The sequence below is a fragment of the Perognathus longimembris genome, chromosome 5 (genome assembly GCF_023159225.1).
Source record: "Perognathus longimembris pacificus isolate PPM17 chromosome 5, ASM2315922v1, whole genome shotgun sequence".
NCBI classification, from domain to species: Eukaryota; Metazoa; Chordata; class Mammalia; order Rodentia; family Heteromyidae; genus Perognathus; species Perognathus longimembris.
Genome location: NC_063165.1, coordinates 32,720,304 through 32,739,314, shown reverse-complemented (window position 1 = coordinate 32,739,314; position 19,011 = coordinate 32,720,304). Strand labels below are relative to the sequence as shown.

At 39.2% G+C, this 19,011-nt stretch overlaps 1 protein-coding gene across 1 annotated transcript in view; it reads left to right on the top strand.

Annotated features, from left to right (window-relative positions):
* The window catches only part of Senp7 (SUMO specific peptidase 7), a 101,488-nt gene that overhangs the window by 16,978 nt on the left and 65,499 nt on the right, over positions 1 to 19,011 (top strand). Inside the window, exon 4 of the mRNA XM_048346523.1 lies at positions 17,680 to 17,877. Within this exon, the coding sequence (XP_048202480.1) occupies positions 17,680 to 17,877 (198 nt within the window). The remainder of the gene's footprint in view (positions 1 to 17,679; positions 17,878 to 19,011) is intronic.

Here is a 19,011-nt window from a genome sequence, read left to right as displayed (position 1 = left end):
CAAAAAAATAATAGAAAAATAAAACTTACAATTACTGGAAGATCGTACAAATTTAGAAGACTTATTAATTCTTGAGATGCCAGTGTACTCTTTCAGCTACTAAGTCTTTTTTGCTCTTTCAAGGAACTTGTCTGTAGAAAGTATAAAATATGTTGATAACTCCATAGCAGTTTATAAAGCCTTTGGCTTTCAACCATGCTGTGTAATTGTGTATATTGTGAAAAGTAAGGGTATGAAGAATAGGATTGGTAGGTGCAATCACAGTGCCTTAATCTTGAGAACAAATATGTGTCCAGTTTACACACTTGGTTTCTCAAACAATTGTTAAGATCATATAAAAAAATTATGTTTGACCCAGGTGCTGGTGACCTATTCCTGTAATGTAAGCTACTCAGGAGATTGCAATCGAAGGATCACAGTTCAAAGCCAGCCAAGGCAAGAGACTACATGAGACTTTTATCTCCAGTTAACTACTCAAAAAAAAAAAAAAATGCTGGCTCTGTGGCCTAAGTGGTAGAATGCTAGCCTTGTCAAAAAGAGGCTTAGGGATAGCACTCAGGCCTTGCCCTGAATTCAAGCCCTTGGTACAGGATACACACACAAATTATGTTTGAAGAAGATCAATTATTGCTTTCGGAAATGTTTGCATATACAGATCCTAAATTATCAGTTCATCCTAAAATGGCAGCTGTTTGGCCTTTTTTATAGCGTTGATGATATATGATGCCTATTATCCAGAATTAATTTCAGGTCTGTTATCAGCATTTGCATTATAAAATCCACTTAAGGGCTGGGATTGTGGCTTAGTGGAGTGCTTGCCTAGTATGCATGAAGTCCTGGGTTTGATTCCTCAGTACCACATAAACAGAAAAAGCTGGAAGTAGTGCAGTGGCTCAAGTGGTAGAGTGGTAGTCTTAAGCAAAAGAAGCTCAGGGACAGTGCCTAGGCCCTGAGTTCAAACCTAAGACTGGCAAAAAATAAAAAATTTAAAAAAAAAGGAATCCAAAAGAAAAAAAAATACACTTAAGGTCTGGGGGGTGTAGCTCAATGATAGAAGACTTGCCTACCGTGTACTAGATTCAGTCCCCAGTACCATAAAAAAAAAAATATATATATATATATTTAATAACAAGAGTTAGAACATAAAATGATTTTAAAATTTAATTGCAAGAGACATTGAGATAAAAGAATAACTAAAATCATCACTTTTTCAATTCATACAAATAAGTATCTTGACAAAGGATGTAGACAGTAGAAATAGTATAATTAGGTGTAGGAGTTTTTAGCCCGCCCCCCACCCTCGGGAGAGACGGGGAAGGCATGCCCCCACCCAGAGGAGCCAAGAAAGGAAAGGGTCCGCAGGCCGCCCGCACCCAGCCCCCCCTCACCGGAGGACAATCAGAAGGCCTGGGAGTCAAGTCAGTGCAAGATCTCCTTTATTGGGGAAGTACATGCCACTAATATAAGGCACAGGAGCCAATCAGGTCTAAGATCAGCAGGAAGGGGAGGGATGAGCTGTCCATCAAGGGCAGAAGAGCCAGGGCGTCACAACCCACAGAACTGCCTCCGGGTTATAACTAAAGACACTTGTAGCAGTTGCGTGTTGTTGTTAGACGCCGCCATCTTAGCTACATGTGGTCCCCAAGACTGAGAAACAGGCGGGGCCAGCTAGTTGACTTCCAGGTGTGCCCCACAATTAGGATTATATTTTATTTGCATAGCCAAATTTGGAATAATAGAGTGTGTGTTTTCCTTTTAATTTCTTTTTCTTTGTGGTGTACTGGGTTTGATCTCAGGGCCTCACACTTTCTAGGCATGTACTTTACTACTTGAACCACACTTCCAGCTCTTTTTGCTTTCATTATTTTTTAGATAAAACCTTGATTTTTATTTGTCTAGCTTGGATTGCAAACCTCCTGTATGCTTCTTGCTGTAGTTGGAATGACAAGAACATGTCACTGCACTTAGCTTTTTCTATTAAAATGAGATCTTGAAAACTTTTTGGTCAGGACTAGTTTGAAACTGAAAGCCTGCTGATCCTTGCCTACTGAAGAACTAGGATTACATGTGTGAGCCATGGTACCTGACTTTGAATGTGATTTTTGACAAATTTTAAAACTTTAGATGGCTTTGTATTTTAAAATAAATACCTGAAGAATTTAAGACCTCTACTGTATTAGTTCAAATTCACAAAGTTAAAATATTCACAAAGTATTTCTACAGGGGATTAAAAAATAGAATTAAAGAGCTGGGAATGTGGTTTAGTGGTAGAGTGCCTGCCTAGCACTTATGAAGCCCTAGGTTTGATTCCTCAGTACCACATAAACAGAAAAAGTGGTAATTGTGGCTCAAAGTAGTGGTAGTCTTGAGCAAGTGAAGCTCAAGGACAGTGCCCATGGCCCTGAGTTCATGCCCCAGGATGGGGTAGGGGGGAGGGAAGAATGAAAAGAACTTGGATGTTGAACATGCAGGATCTGCTGGGTGCTAGTAACTCACACCTGAAACCTAGTGACTCAGGAGATTGAGATCTGAGGATCATGGTTCAAAGCCAGACAGGCAGGAAAGCCTTACCTCTAAGTAACCACTAGAAAACCAGAAGTGGAGCTGTGGCTCAAAGTGGTGGAGTGCTAGCTAGCCTTGAGCAAAAAAAAAAAAAAAAGAAAAAGCTCAGGGACAGCACCCCGCCCCTGAATTCAAGCCCTATTACTGACCAAAAAGAAAGAAAGAAAGAGAGAAAGAGAGAGAGAAAGAGAAAGAAAGAAAGGAAGAAAGAGAGAAAGAGAGAAAGAAAGAAAGAAAGAAAGAAAGAAAGAAAGAAAGAAAGAAAGAAAGAAAGAAAGAAAGGAAGAGAAATGTGCTGGATCTGAATCAGTTTCTTGGGCCAGCAGGTAATGGCCCAAGCCTGTAAACTTCGCTACTTCGGAGGCTGAGATCTGAGAAGCTCTGTTTGAAGCTAGCTTGAGCATAACTCTCCACGAGTCTCTTATCTCCAATTAACAACCCAAGTTGATTGACTCAGGTTGGCCCCAAACCATAAAACTCTGTAACTCTGCTTCCCAAATACCTGGAATTATAAGCTTACATACCATGCCTAAAAGCTTGATGAAATATCATTTTATTTGTTTGTTCATTTAATTATTTTATTGTCAAAGTGATGTACAAAGGGGTTACAGTTTCATACATAAGGCAGTTAGTACACAAACTTGTTTCTTCCTCCATGTTTTCCCCTCCTTCCCCCCTCCTCAATTCCCCCCTCATATCATTTTTTTGTAGTTTTTTTTTTTTTTTTTCCAGAGCTGGGGACCGAACTCTGGGCCTTGCACTTGCCAGGCAGGTGCTCTTCTGCTGAGCCAGATCCCCAGCCCCTCATATCATTTTTTGTTACTGTGCTGTGGGTTTCATATTTAAAAAGCCATTGCCTATTCCAAGATCATGATGGTTTATTGCTATGTTCTTTCTAAGTGTTTTATGATTCTAGCTCTTAGATTTAGGTGTTTGGACCATTTTGATTTAATTTAATTTTTTGTTATGATATGGGCATGCAAATTAATATTTTTGCTTATGAATATTCAATCATCCCAGGGCTATTTATTGAAGAGTCTGTTGCTTTTCTATTTATTTTCTTTATACCTTTGTGAAAAATCAATTGACTATAAATCTAAAGGTTTTTCTTCTGTTTTCCCCTTTATCATTGGTGCCTGTTTTTATTATAATAAATATGATTTCTAAGTTGAGTGTATGATCTTCTTAATGTATTGTTAAATTTGATTGGCAAGTTTTTTGTATATTAAATTTATTTTATTTTATTTTATTTTATTTTATTTTTATTTATTTTTTTTTTTGCCAGTCCTGGGCCTTGGACTCAGGGCCTGAGCACTGTCCCTGGCTTCTTCCCGCTCAAGGCTAGCACTCTGCCACTTGAGCCACAGCGCCGCTTCTGGCCGTTTTCTGTATATGTGGTGCTGGGGAATCGAACCCAGGGCCTCGTGTATCTGAGGCAGGCACTCTTGCCACTAGGCCATATCCCCAGCCCCATTATTTTATTTTTTGATATGTAGAATAATTTAAAAATTATCTTTATAATTTTTTTTTTTTTGCCAGTCCCGGGGCTTGAACACTGCCTGAGCACTGTCCCTGGCTTCTTTTTGCCAAGTCTAGCACTCTGTCACTTGAGCCACAGCACCACTTCTGGCCTTTTCTATATATGTGGTGCTAAGGAATTGAACACAGGGCTTCATGTATATGAGGCAAGCACTCTTACCACTAGGCCATATTCCCAGCCATAAATAGCTTTTTTAAAGGGGTTCAAATTCAACATGTCAATTTACGAGTACAGTGCAGTTATGTTCAACTGATATATGTTTTATTTTGATGCTGGTATCATGACTATGTCCCACTGCAAGTTCATAGTATACTTTCAAATCAGAAAGCTAATCTTGTATTTTTGTTACTTCTTTTATTTCAAGATTGTTCTGACCGTTCTGGCATTTGCAGTTGAAATTTAGAATCAACATGTCAAATTTAATAGAAATGCCAGCCAAGATTGTGATAATGTAATGTAATTGATTTGTAGACAAAATTGGAGAGATAACTTTTTTTTTTTAGCACCTGTGCTGGGCCTTGAACTTGGGGCCTGAGTACTATCCCTAAGCTTTTATGCTCAACACTAGTGCTCTACCAGAGTTCTACTTCTGGATTTTTGGTGGTAAATTGGAGATAAGAATTTCTTTTCATATATGTTTATATTTTAGACTTAACTTTTACATATGAGAGAAAATATGTTCCCTTTGTTTTTACTCGTAGATGAATAAAACCCACATACATATGTACATGCAAATATATGTATATGTAAAAATTGCTTGACTTGTCCATGTCCATTGTAGAGCACCTGGACTGTTAGTGAATACTGCAGCAGTGAATGTGGGTCTGCCTTCATGCATGCTGGACAAGTACTGTACAACTGAGCCAAACTTTTGTCATTCTTTATTAATTCTTAAAATTGATTTCTTCTTCAGAAACATGTAAATTAGATGAATAAATTTTGTGTTGACTGTTTACATTTTCTATTTTACTATTTCTGAAACCAACTGTAGAATGTATAATGCACATTTGATGAACATATACCAATTGTAAATATTTTTTAATGATTCCTGATAGATGTATTATATTACTTTTTAGAGTCTTTTTGCAGCTTTTCATGTTATTAGAATATGTGAGGTTTATCATTCTACTTAAAGTATACAATTCTATGGTGTTCCATATATTCATAAAGTTATTCACCTATCATTATTGTGTTTTTCTGTAGCTCTTTCATTTTATGAAACTAATCTATACTCCTGAAACAATAACTCCCAATTTTCTCTGAAGTCTCTTTAGCCATTATTTTGTCTATCTCTTATGACTTAATCATTGTAACTACCACATGTATGTTGAAGTCATACAATGTTTATCCTTTTATTATTGACACATTTTACTTAGCACCATGTTCTTCAAGATTTGTTTATGCTGTTGCATATGTTGTAATTTCTAAATTATTTTCTACTGTATATATAAAAAACATATTTTGTTTATTTATCCAGCAATGGATATTTGGGTTTGATATGTTATTAATATGAACATGGGTAAACAGATACTTTTTTAATGACAAAACAATTTTTCCCTCTTAATTATTATATTTAAGTAGTTGTACAAAGGTGCCATTTAACAAAACAGTTTATGAATATAATATATCTTAATCAATGTCACCCCATTCAACATTCTCACTCATCCCTCCCCCAAACACATATTTCTTTGAGAACATACATATATATATCTGGGTCACATGGTAATTGCATTTTGAAGTTCTTGAAAATACTATACTGTTTCCTATAGTGATTATACCACTTATGTTCCTATTAGCATTGCTCAAGAGTTTCTCAATTTCCTCTGCAACATTTGTTATTTTCTTTCTTTTTAATTTTTTTTCTTTTTTTATCAGTCATGGGCTTTGAACTCCAGGCCTGGGCACTGTCCCTGAGCTCTTTGCTCACCACCACTTTCAATTTTCTGGTGGTTAATTGCAGATAAGAGTCTCACCATCTTTCCTGCCTAGGCTGGCTTTGAACGGTGATCCTCAGATCTCAGCCTCCTTAGTAGTTAGGATTACAGTTGTGAGCCACCAGTGCCCAGCCATTTTTTTTCTTTTAATCAGATGATTTGAGCATTAAATACAACAATAGGGCACAGTGGTTTAAATTAGTATTTCTATGTAGCAGATAAAATAACAAAGCTCTGAGATCAAGAAACCTTCAATATGTGAGATCTGTAATCCGAACCTAGGTTTGCTTTACTCTCCTTCTTCCCCTCCCTTCCCCATGTGTATTGGAGGGTCTTGCACTTGCTAGGCATATTGTCTACTACTTAAGCCACACCTCCAGTCCTTTTTTCTTTATTGTTAAGGTGAAGTACAAGGGGGTTACATTTTCATATGTAAGGGTGTGTGTACATTTCTTATCCAACTTGTTACTTCCTCCCTCATTTTCCCCCTCCTCCCCTCTCCCTCTTTCCCTTTCCCCTTCATGAGTTGTACAGTTGTTTACACCAAATGGTTTTGTAAATATTGCTTTTGGAATGGTTTGTGTTTTTATCATTATCTCTCGATTTTGGTATTCCCTTTCCCTTCCCTAGTTTTAATACACGTATTTACAGTATCCTCAGGTAGGGTCTTGAGCTTTTGCCTGGGCTTAGTCAGACTATGTTCTTCTTACCTATAGCTTCTTATGCATCACTATGTTTGAGGTTTTTATTAGGATGGTGCCAGAGCCAGCCGGCAACGAAAGGGAATCCTGATGGAGGGGGCGAGGATAAAAGAAAAAGAAAAGATACACAAGAGAAAAAAGACAAGAGACAAAGATGGGGTCCCGGAGGTCTGCAGCTCAAGATTGTAACTCAAGACTGCAGCCTCGTTTATTCTTAACTTCCAGCTTATATGCAGTTTAGAAACCAAGGAATAGCATAGGGTTACTAAAGTTCAAGAAAACAAAAAAGCTTTGAAGTCGGCAATACCAGCTGGCAGTAAAGACAAGATAAGGTTGGTTAACATAAAACAGACTCTTGTGGACATAGTAAAACATCTCCAATTAGTGCTATCTTTCACTGTCTTTCAAGTAAGCCATGTCCTTGCAGTTCCTTGAGACAACAATATAGCCAGGTGCCAGGATGAACTTGCTGTCTGCTCCCTACAGGATGGGATCTTGCTAACTTTTTGTCTGTGCTGATTTAAAATCACTATCCTCCTGGTCACCTCTCATTTAGTTGCAATTACAGGCATTAGCCACCTTGACCTATTTATCCCCCTCCCCCTTTTAATGGTTTTGGAGTTTGAACTCAGGGCCTTGTGCACGCTAGGGAGGCACTCTACCAATTGAGCCCCACCCCCGCCGCCTTGATTTTCTATGTGTGTGCATGTGTGCCTGTCCTGGGGTTTGAACTCAGGACTTGGGTACTGTCCCTGAGCCTTTTTGCTCACTGCTAACACTTGAACACTCTACCACTTGAACCACAGCTCCACTTTTGGCTCATTAATTGGAGATAGTCTCATGAACTTTTCCTGCCTGGGCTGGCTTTGAACGGTGATCCTCAGATCTCAGTCTCTTGAGTAGCTAAGATTACAGGTATGAGGCCACTGTGCCTGGCTTGATTTACTCAACTACTCAGAACTCTAGTCTAACAACATTCAGATGTTTACATTATTTTCTGTGCTTTTATTTGTTTTTTTTGTTGTTGTTGTTTTGTTTTTTGCCAGTCCTGGGGCTTGAACTCAGGCCCTGAGCACTGTCCCTGGCTTCTTTTTGCTCAAGGCTAACACTCTACTACTTTTTTTTTTTTTTTTTTTTTTTGGCCAGTCCTGGGCCTTGGACTCAGGGCCTGAGCACTGTCCCTGGCTTCTTTTTGCTCAAGGCTAGCACTCTGCCACTTGAGCCACAGCGCCACTTCTGGCCGTTTTCTGTATATGTGGTGCTGGGGAATCGAACCTAGGGCTTCATGTATAGGAGGCAAGCACTCTAGCCACTAGGCCATATCCCCAGCCCAACACTCTACTACTTGAGCCACAGGCCACTTGTGGCTTTTTTAATATATGTGGTGCTGAGGAATCAAAACCAGGGCTTCATGTATATGAGGCAAGCACTTTACCACTAGGCCATATTCCCAGCCCCTATTTTCTGTGCTTTTAGAAAATGATTACTATTGTATGTGAACTGGTATTCCATTGTACTTTTAATAAGTGATGTGAACATCTTTTTATGTGCTTTTTAACTAAGGGCTTTCTCAAGGAGTTATTTTCCCAGTGTTTTTTTCCCGTCCTCAGGATAAGTTTTATTCTTTTTTTTTTTTTGCCAGTCCTGGGCCTTGGACTCAGGGCCTGAGCACTGTCCCTGGCTTCTTCCCGCTCAAGGCTAGCACTCTGCCACTTGAGCCACAGCGCCGCTTCTGGCCGTTTTCTGTATATGTGGTGCTGGGGAATCGAACCTAGGGCCTCGTGTATCCGAGGCAGGCACTCTTGCCGCTAGGCTATATCCCCAGCCCCCAGTTTTATTCTTAAGATATTCTTGCTCAGTTCTCAGAACACAGTGATTATGAATATTTGGGCAAGGAGTGCTATGCAGCATATAAAGAAGTATAAGGCTTAAAGCAAAGAACGTACTGCTTTTTTGCTTTTAGACAAGCGATTCACTAATGTAATGTCCATTTCTGAATTCCTGGCTGTTGTTTCTTAGTCTTCATTTTCTCTGATTTATCCTTCCTCAAGAATGAGCTATGTTCTAAGTCAGCTACTCACAAGAAGCTGAGGGAGAGCTTGTGAAAGAGGGCAGGTTAGCTGCTGTGGAGTTGTTAGCTCTAAAATAAAATTGTTTCAGAGTATTAGTATGCCTCAGAAAATCATCTCAGATTGTATTGACTTGTGAGGTAGTGAAATAGTGTGGTAGCGAAATGACATTGAAAGATTCTGCAGGTTTTCAGTTTTTCTCTGGCTTGTGATGAGAAAATGGATGTAATTAGTCCTGTCCAGCTGTTTTTATTTATGAGATAATTGCACATGTTTAACATGAGAGAGAAATTGCTGTTATTGGAAGCCATTCATGGCACTATATGAGGTGAGTACTTCTTTGAGAGACTTGTTTTATCAATGAAAAACCTTAGGCTAATATTTAAAACTTATTTAGCCTTCCTACAGATGAAGCTTTAGCCATGATTGGCTCATAAAAATGTTAATTACGTTTGTCAAGAAAGAACTTAATTGTTTCAGTCTTGATCAAATGATTCAATTATATGTCAGTATATCACATACCAAGAAAGTCTGTGCAGGGGCTGGGGATATAGCCTAGTGGCAAGAGTCTCGTATACATGAAGCCCTCGGTTTGATTCCCCAGCACCACATATACAGAAATGGCCAGAAGTGGCACTGCGGCTCAAGTGGCAGAGTGCTAGCCTTGAGCAAAAAGAAGCCAGGGACAGTGCTCAGACCCTGAGTCCAAGGCCCAGGACTGGCAAAAAAAAACACAAAAAAACAAGAAAGTCTCTGCAGTCATTGTAGCTCAAGGTTGTGTTGACAATAAAGCATGAATAAAGTTTGTTAAAATAGCCACCAGTTTAAGGAGTTACAGTTTTCTTCTCTAGTCCCTTCAGCTCTGGCACATAGCTGAGGACCTCTCACCTGGACAAATGTATCCACCCTGGAAAACCTGCTGGTATGCTACTGACCACTGAAGCACCTGCAACTGTTCAAGTGACTCACCTGAGCTTATGTGTTGCATGGAAGGGTGGAGAGAATGGGTCTGTAACTCTGTCCTGCTGCCTTGACACTACTGTGACTTGCCATGCTTGCACATGACCCATTCCTTCCTTCCATCTTATTAGTCTGTGATGGAGACAAATACAACAACAACAAATCCAAAGCAGCCCATCTCTAAAACAAGATTTCATGGGGCAATTTTTATTTTATTTACTTATTATTTTTAGTAAAGAGAGTTTAAGGACATTTTAGAGTTTTGGTATGAGATGGAACAATCTGGGGAGAATGGAAAAGCATCTCCAATATGCACCCAACATGCCAATTTGAATATCAATGAGCCTATGTTCTCAGTACCAGAATGATACCGGAGAAATTAACTGAGAAACTGGCTGAGAAGACTGACTTGGTGCCATGAAATGAAATGGCTGCAATAGGGCATCTTTTCCTTCCTTTCTTCTGTCTCTTATTGTCCATCCTTAAGCAACTAGCCTAGGGAGGGAGATAGAAAGCTTCCACCATGGCTAGATATAGAGAAAGAGAAGTGGCATGCTTTCCATACCTTATGAGATTCCATCTCCAGCCTCAGGCTCACCAGAACTGGATGGAAGGATGAGGGCTTCTCTTAGCTTCCCATAGACTCACGAGTTCTTGGGTCTGGCTTGCTTCACTTAATATCATTTTTTTTCAAATCTTTCCATTTCCTATGAATGGAGCAATGCCATTCTTTCTGTTGGAAGCATAGAATTCCATTATGTATATAAACCATATTTTCTTGATTCACTTATCTACTGAGGAACATCTTCCATATCTTAGATATGGTAAATAATGCTGCAATGAATATGGTTGTTCTGGTAGCTTTTGTGTGGCCTTGTTTGTGGTGTTTTGGGTAAATGCCCAGGTGTGGGATTGCTGGGTGATAGGGGAGCTCTATGTTTAGTCTTTTGAGGAACCTCCATGTTGTTTTCCAGAGTGGTTGAACAAGTTTACATTCCCACCAACAGTGTAGTAGCATTCTCTTTTGGCCACATCTCTGCTGCCGTCTGTTATTATTAGTTTTCTTGATAATGGCCATTCTAATTGGGGTGAGGTGGAATCTTTATGTTATTTTGATTTGCATTTCTTTTATGGCTAGAGATGTTGAACAGTTCTTATGTGTCTGTTGGCCATTCTTATTTCTTATTCAGAGAAGTCTCTCTTTAAGTCTTTAGCGTACTTACTAATGGGGTGATTGGTTTTTTTTTTTTTTTTTTGGCCAGTCCTGGGCCTTGGACTCAGGGCCTGAGCACTGTCCCTGGCTTCTTCCCGCTCAAGGCTAGCACTCCGCCACTTGAGCCACAGCACCGCTTCTGGCCGTTTTCTGTATATGTGGTGCTGGGGAATCGAACCTAGGGCCTCGTGTATCCGAGGCAGGCACTCCTGCCACTAGGCTATATCCCCAGCCCCGGTGATTGTTTTTTTGAGGATTTGTTTTTGGGGGTTTGATTTTTTTTTGGCCAGTCCTAGGCTGTGAACTCAGGGCCTGAGCACTGTCCCTGGCTTCTTTTTTGCTCAAGGCTAGCACTCTGCCACTTGAGCCACAGCGCCCCTTCTGGCCATTTTCCGTATATGTGGTGCTGAGGAATCCAACCCAGGGCCACTCTTGCCACTAGGCCATATTCCCAGCCCCGGGGGTTTAATTTTTTGAGCTCTAAGTATATTTTAGACATGAGGCCCTTGTTTGTTGTATGTCTAGTGAAGATCTCCCAATCTGTGGGCTTTCTATTTATCTTGCAAGCTATGAAAATGTGGTATATATACACAATGGAATTCTATGCTTCCATTAGAAAGAATGACATTGTCCCATTCATAAGGAAATGGAAAGACTTGAAAAAATCCTATTAAGTGAAGTGAACCAGACACTATGTGAAGGAGATAGAAAATGAGGTAGGGGGTAACAGTGTTCAAAAAGAAATTTACTCATCTCACTTGTGTAACAGCAACCTCTGTGTACATCACCTGTACAATAACATTTTAAAAAATAAAAGAACAAAAGCATCTGAAAAAAAGTTAACAAAGTAGGAAAGGTTAAAGATACATGAAAATTCACATAATAAAATTCCTAAAAAAAATAATACCTACAGTAAATATTAGTGAACATATACTACATATCAGATACTGCTAAGCATTTTACCATGAGTCACTTAATTTGATTCTCACAGCTGCTTTATGACATGCTTTTATAGTTGAGACCGAAGTGGAATGATTAAATCTAAGCCAAAAAGTAGTGAAAATTGCATTCAAAACCAAACACTCCCAATTCTATTGTCCGCTACTTCAGAGATGTATCTAACTTACTGGTTTATGATGGGAGATGTTATTGCTAGGTAACCAGGTTCTAGTAGAACACTTGTTTTGGTAGAGGTTTGGTAAATGTTGAGTGAATTATTACTAGTTCATGAAGATGTTACTCGTCTCTGTATTATTTATACCTTAGATTTATTTTTCTTTTTCCTTTCAAAATTTTTTATTTATTTATTTATTTTATTAATTGAACATAAATTTTTTTACAAGGTGTTGTGCAAAGAGGGTGCAGTTACATAGTAGGGCAGTGTGTACATTTCTTGTGATATCTTACAACCTGTTTTTCCATCCCTTGTCTAGGTCAGGTAGACACATATGCAATATACAATGTATCAAGCACATATACAGTGTTCACAGACTTGGTCTCTACTGTCTCTCCGTCTCCCTTTGTTAACAGTCATATATCAGGGAGATCATGCCCCTTTGTTTTCTGTGTTCTAGGCTTGTCTCACTCAACATTATTTGTTCAAGTTCTGACCATTTCCCTGCGAATAACAATATTTCACCATTCCTAATCGCTATGTAGTATTCCATTGTGTATAAGTACCATATTTTTTGGATTCATTCAACTGTGGAGGGGCATCTGGGTTGTTTCCATATTTTGGCTATTGTGAATTGTGCCACGATAAACATGGAAGTACAAATGTCTTTTTGATATCTTGGGTTTTGCTGTTTAGGATAGATGCCTAGGAGTGGTATGGCTGGGTCATAGGGTAGGTCTATATTGAGCTTTTTGAGAAACCTCCATACTGTTCTCCAAAGTGGTTGTACTAATTTGCACTCCCACCAACAATGGAGAAGGGTTCCTCTTTCCCCACAGCCCCTCCAGCATTTGTTGTTTCCTGAGTTCAGAGTATAGGCCATTCTAACTGGGGTGAGGTGGTATCTCAGGGTTGTTTTTATTTGCATTTCCTTTACTAGCAGGGATGTTGAGCATTTCCTCATGTGTTTCTTTGCCATTTTTATATCTTCTCTTGTGAAGTCTCTCTTTAGCTCTTTTGCCCATTTCCTAATAGGTTTATTGGGCTTGGAGGGGCTTAGTTTTTTGAGTTCTCTGTAGATGACCGATATCAGGCCTTTGTCTGTTGCTGTGCTGGTAAATATCCTTTCCCATATCGTTGGCTGTCTTTCTATTTTGGTGGCTATGACCTTAGCTGTGCAGAAACTTTTTAATTTGTAGTAGTCCCATTTGTTGAGTCTTTCCCCTATTTGTTGTGCCCCTGGGACTCTATTCAGGAAGTTCCTTCCTGTGCCTATAAGTTCTAGTGTCTTTCCTACTCTGTCCTTCAGTAGTTTCAAGGATTCAGGTCTGATGTTGAGGTCCTTGATCCATTTTGAGTTGATTCAAAAATTTTTGTGGTGGTGCTGATGTTATAATTCAGGGTCTCATGCTTGTAAGGCAGATGCTCTACCACTTGAACCATGTATCCAGTCCTTTTTGCCTTGGTTAATTTTGAAGTAAGATTTCATTTTATGAATAACTTTCCTGGACTTTGATCCATCTATTTGATCTGCATGTCACTGATGATGACAAGCATTGATTACTGATTCCCCTGTAGCGAGAATAACAAGTGCATGCCCCCTGTGCCCAGCTGTTGGTTAATATTTCGAGAACATTTATGCCTAATGCTTAGAGGGGTCTTGAATCATACACACCCCCTACCATGTTCTCCCAGGTAGCTAGAATTACAGTTTTGAGCATGAAGCCTTGCTTAAACTTGTATTTTTCAAATTCAACATGTTTGAGCTTCAGTATATCCCAAGAAAGTTAATTTAGGACATAATATCCTCCTAAGATGGCTTGGGAGTTTATCCACAGCTAGCTGCTGCAAACAGATGAGGGGTTTTTGTTCTTTATTTTGCTATAGTATGTTTTATTTCATTGGAAAAATCTGTATAAAGAAGCAAATCTGGTTCCCTTAAAGGAAGAAAGGGAGAAGAGTGTAGAGCCATGTGCTAGCTCTTATCAGTATGCTATTTCTGACTCTGAGACTGAGATGGAAGTCATTGATACTCAAGAGGACTGTGTTTGGCTTCTAGCATTGCCTTATGTGTAACTGGAACATTTGCTTTTTGGACCATAGAGTGCTGAAATTCTCAGCACGGCCCTGGCAGTAATGAAGAATATATGAGGGCTGGGAATATGGCCTAGTAGAGTGCTTGCCTCACATACCTGAAGCCCTGGGTTCCATTCCTCAGTACCACATATACATAGAAAAAGCCAGAAGTGGTGCTGTGGCTCAAGTGGTAGAATGCTAGCCTTGAGCAAAAAGGCCAGGGATAGTGCTCAGGCCCTGAGTCCCAGGCCCTGAGTCCAAGCCCCAGGACGGCAAAAAAAAAAAAAAAAAAAAAAAAAGAATGTATGAATAGGGGCTGGGAATGTGGCTTAGTGGTAAAGTGCTTGCCTAGCATGCATAAAGCCCTGGGTTCAATTCCTCAGCACCACATAAACAGAAAAAGCTGGAAGTGGCACTGTGGCTCAAGTGGTAGAGTGCTAGTCTTGAGACAGGGCCTGGACATAGTCCCTGAGTTCAAGCCCCAGGACTGGCAAAAAAGAAAAAAATATGAATAGATAGAATGCATGAGGACCAAATTTGTATTAGTTACAGTTAGCTGATCACAACCAGTACTATTTTAACTAGGATGGAAATTATATATAAAAAATAGTTCTAGGCTGGGAATATGGCTTAGTGGTAGAGTGCTTGCCTAGCATGCATGAAGCCCTGGGTTCGATTCCTCAGTACCACATAAACAGAAAAAGCTAGAAGTGTTGCTGTGGCTCAAGTGGTAGAACACTAGCCTTGAGCACAGAAAGGCTTAAGGACAGAGCCCAGGCCTTCAGTTCAAGCCCCAGGACTGGAAAAAAAAAGTTCTAATATACAGAAATAAAATCCTTGTTCTTTAGGACCAAGACTTGTTCCTCATTTATCACAAAACCAACCAGGGAACCCAGAACTGACCAGAGAGCAGTAGTGAGGCAGAAAGGTCTCCTCCATAGTACATGCAATAATCTACCAAGTAAGCAGTCAAAGAGAAAATAGGGCCGTTTGCTCATTTCTTAATGGGCAACGGAAATCACAAGGACGAAAGAACAAGACTGGGTCTTGGGCCCTAAGATTTTTTTCTTTTTGCCAGTCCTGGGGCTTGAACTCAGGGCCTGGGCACTGTTCCTGAGCTTCTTTTGCTCAAGGTTAGCACTCTACCCCTTGAACCACAGCGCTACTTCTGTCCTTTTCTGTTTATATGGTACTGAGGAATCAGGCTTCATGCATGTTAGGTCTACCACTCTACCACTCTACCACTCTACCACTGAGCAACCTTCTCAGCCCCAGGCCCTAAGAGTTTGGAAGCTCAAACAAATATACTGTGTTCTTGAGAACCAGAGTTAAGAAGTAGCTGATCTGAGTAGTGTATCACTATGTTTCCATGAAATCGAATTTAAGGGTTTCATTTTCATTTCCTTACTTCAAAATCCAGATGGATAAAGGTTTGGGTGGAAAAAAATGCTCATTAATTGAGGTGAAAAGGAAAGGGTATGTGGAGAGGGCACTATACCAACTTTATTTTAACCTTAAAGAAGTACTTTGAGGGGGTTGGGGATATGGCCTAGTGGCGAGAGAGCTTGCCTCTTATACATGAGGCCCTTGGTTCGATTCCCCAGCACCACATATACAGAAAACGGCCAGAAGTGGCGCTGTGGCTCAAGTGGCAGAGTGCTAGCCTTGAGCAAAAAGGAAGCCAGTGACAGTGCTCAGGCCCTGAGTCCAAGGCCCAGGACTGGCCAAAAAAAAAAAAAAAGAAAAAGAAGTACTTTGAGGTAAAGCATCTCCTTGATGTTAGTGAGGATAAAGATGATTTCTAACAGAAAGTACTACCCTAAGATATCCTGGTTGGTGCTTTCACTAGTCAGACTTTACTATACTTTGCTTATCATGCTCCTTCTGGATCCTTTACACCTGATCAAGCTACTGGTGGGGAACTGCAGCTCCCTCAGCTTGTTCTTGGCTGTAGTTTCAGGGTAGTTGTTTACCTGCTTCCTAATCTGTGTCTAGGCACATGGAGCTTACCGCCAGCAAAAGGAGGCCATCCTAGTAGAGTTGGAGTGCTGGGAGATCTGATTGTCACAGTGGATTTGGAAGGAGAATATGAAGTGGTCCTATAGTGTGGGGACATTACTCCGTTGTTGTTGCAGTCCTTCACTTCCATGCTAGGGATTGAGAACAGGAAGAATTCTTCTGCTTGTCTCACATCTGGGTTGGGTATTGTTAATAACAACCACACTGTAGGGGACTTCCATGAAATTCATTTCATGGTGAAATAGAGCCCATCACCCATTGTCTAAGTTCCGTGCTTCACCTTTGTGCGAGTGCTCTGAGCCCAGATGATTTTTTAAATTTTCTCTTTTATCTAGAAAATAAGGATTTTATAATTTCTTAATATTCTTGTGTTTTTAAACAAAAAGTGCTGCTGAAAAATGCTCATCACATAGGATCATCACTAATTAAGCATTTGAAGTCATTTCAGTCATGCACATATTGTTGGAAGTCCACTTAGTAAACTGTTTATATTCCTTCAAAAACTATATTCTAGGGTTCCAGAACTGTATATAGTTTAAATTTTTAATTGCTATTATAAAGGTAATGTACAAGGGGGTTACAGTTACCTAAGTCAGGTAAAAAGTACATTTCTTTTTGGATGATGTCACCTCTTTCTTTGCTCTTTCCCAGTTTCCCCCTCTCATCTGTATATAGTTTTAAAAACATTGTCAGCAAAAGATGTATTGAATAAGTAAATAACAAATGTGATGAGGCAAAAACTGCAACCATGTGCATCTATCGGGTTTCCTTCTGAGATAGTGCAATACAAGTAAATGTTTTAAATTTTCCCATTTTATAAAAATAAAGTAAAACAAGACTGTGAATGATGTACTACCGTGTGTGTGTGCATGTCAGTCCTGGGGCTTGAACTCAGAACCTGGTCACTGTTCTTGAGCTTTTTTGCTCAAAGCTAGAGCTCTGCCGCTTGAACTCAGCTTCACTTTCAGCATTTTGCTGGTTAATTAGAGTTAAAGAGACTCACAGACTTTCTTGCTCAGGTTGTTGGCTTTGAACTGCAGTCTTCAGATCTGAGTAGCTAGGATTACAAGTGTGAGCCAGAGGTTCCTGGCTCTCCTCTGGTTTTACTAATGTTTTCTGAATCACATGTTGAAACAAAAGAACAGTTTTAGTGTAGGAAGTGGTTGCATCTGTGATGAGTGTTGTAATGAGAGCCATGGATCATTCAACAGTGTGAATGAGCAACAACTTTACCTATGAGTGACCACAGTTACAGTATAAGTGACAGAATTCTAAAAAATACATTCTCAGTTTAAGTGAAATAGACCTTACTTTTAATGTATGTTTGAGAAAGTTTATGCTTACCTTTTCCCCTTAAGGTACTTATTACCATAATGAATTACTTGAATAACCGAAATTGAGAATTCCTGGAGATAATAATTTGCTACAGTTTGATAAATTTATGTATTATGTAATGTTTAGCACAGCATGTATTATTTATGTGTATAACAGGCATCTCAAAGTTATGTTGACGAATGTCCTATGGACGGATATAGGACGAAAATTCAGAAAGACCCTCCCTAGAAATGATGCTAATTTATGGGATGCCAAGAAGGTGCAATCAGACTCATTGCCTTCGACATCTGTTGGCAGCATAGAGACATGTCAAAAATTAGAATCTCTTCACCAAAGCTTTAATTTATCTGAAAGGTATGTTGTTCAGCATTGATTTTGTTCGACCTACCACATTTAAAATAATACAAATCCAGTATTCCTAAAAATATAAACAGGTCTGTACCACTGTAAAACAAATCTTAATTTACAAAGTTAGATAATGGTTCTGTACTTCATTAGTGGCTGATGTGAATTATATTTAAAAACAAGTATCCTTACTACATTTAACTTACTTTATAATAATTTAACTCATGTGTCCTTTTTTTTAGGAATTACTTATATAAAATGAAGATACATGGGCTGGAGATGTGGCCCCAGTGTAGAGAACACTTGCCTAAAATGAAGATACATGTATACATACATATATATGTATATGCATATATTGTTTCCATAAGCATTTTTAAATTTTTTTGCATCTTTTAACATATCTTTAAACATTATTTAACCAAATGACTCATCTTTGGCTTTGTGAGCTTTTCTATATGTTTGTGCATTTAAAATAATGAGATATTAAAATATTGCTTCCGGGTTTAGAGAGTAAATATTTGGTTTAAGCTCAGAAAATAACAAGACAAATTTTGTTTTGTATTTTAAAAAATTTGTATGAGGGCTGGGGATATGGCCTAGTGGCAAGAGTGCTTGCCTCATATACATGAGGCCCTGGGTTCAATTCCCCAGCACCACATATACAGAAATTGGCCAGAAGTGTCGCTGTGGCTCAAGTGGCAGAGTTCTAGCCTTGAGCAAAAAGAAGCCAGGGACAGTGCTCAGGCCCTGAGTCCAAGCCCCAGGACTGGCCAAAAAAAAAAAAAAATTTTTTTTTGTATGAAAATTTGTGGCTGAAAACTAGAAATTAGCTTTAGTAACTTGTGAATATAACATATATATATATACATATATTGCTTAGGTCATATAAATCTAAATATATCTTTATCATATAAATTACATATGATAGAAATATATACCTAGAATATATGTAATATATAAATTAGATTTATATGTATTGCTTGGTTTGCTTGCTTACTTGGCACTCTACAACTTAAGCTCAGCTTCTTGCTTGTTATTTTGGAGCTAGAGTCTCAGAGACTTTTCTGTCCAGGCTGCCTTTAAACCATCATTTACCAGATCTCAGTCTCCTGGGTAGCTAGGATTATAGATGTGAGCCACTGG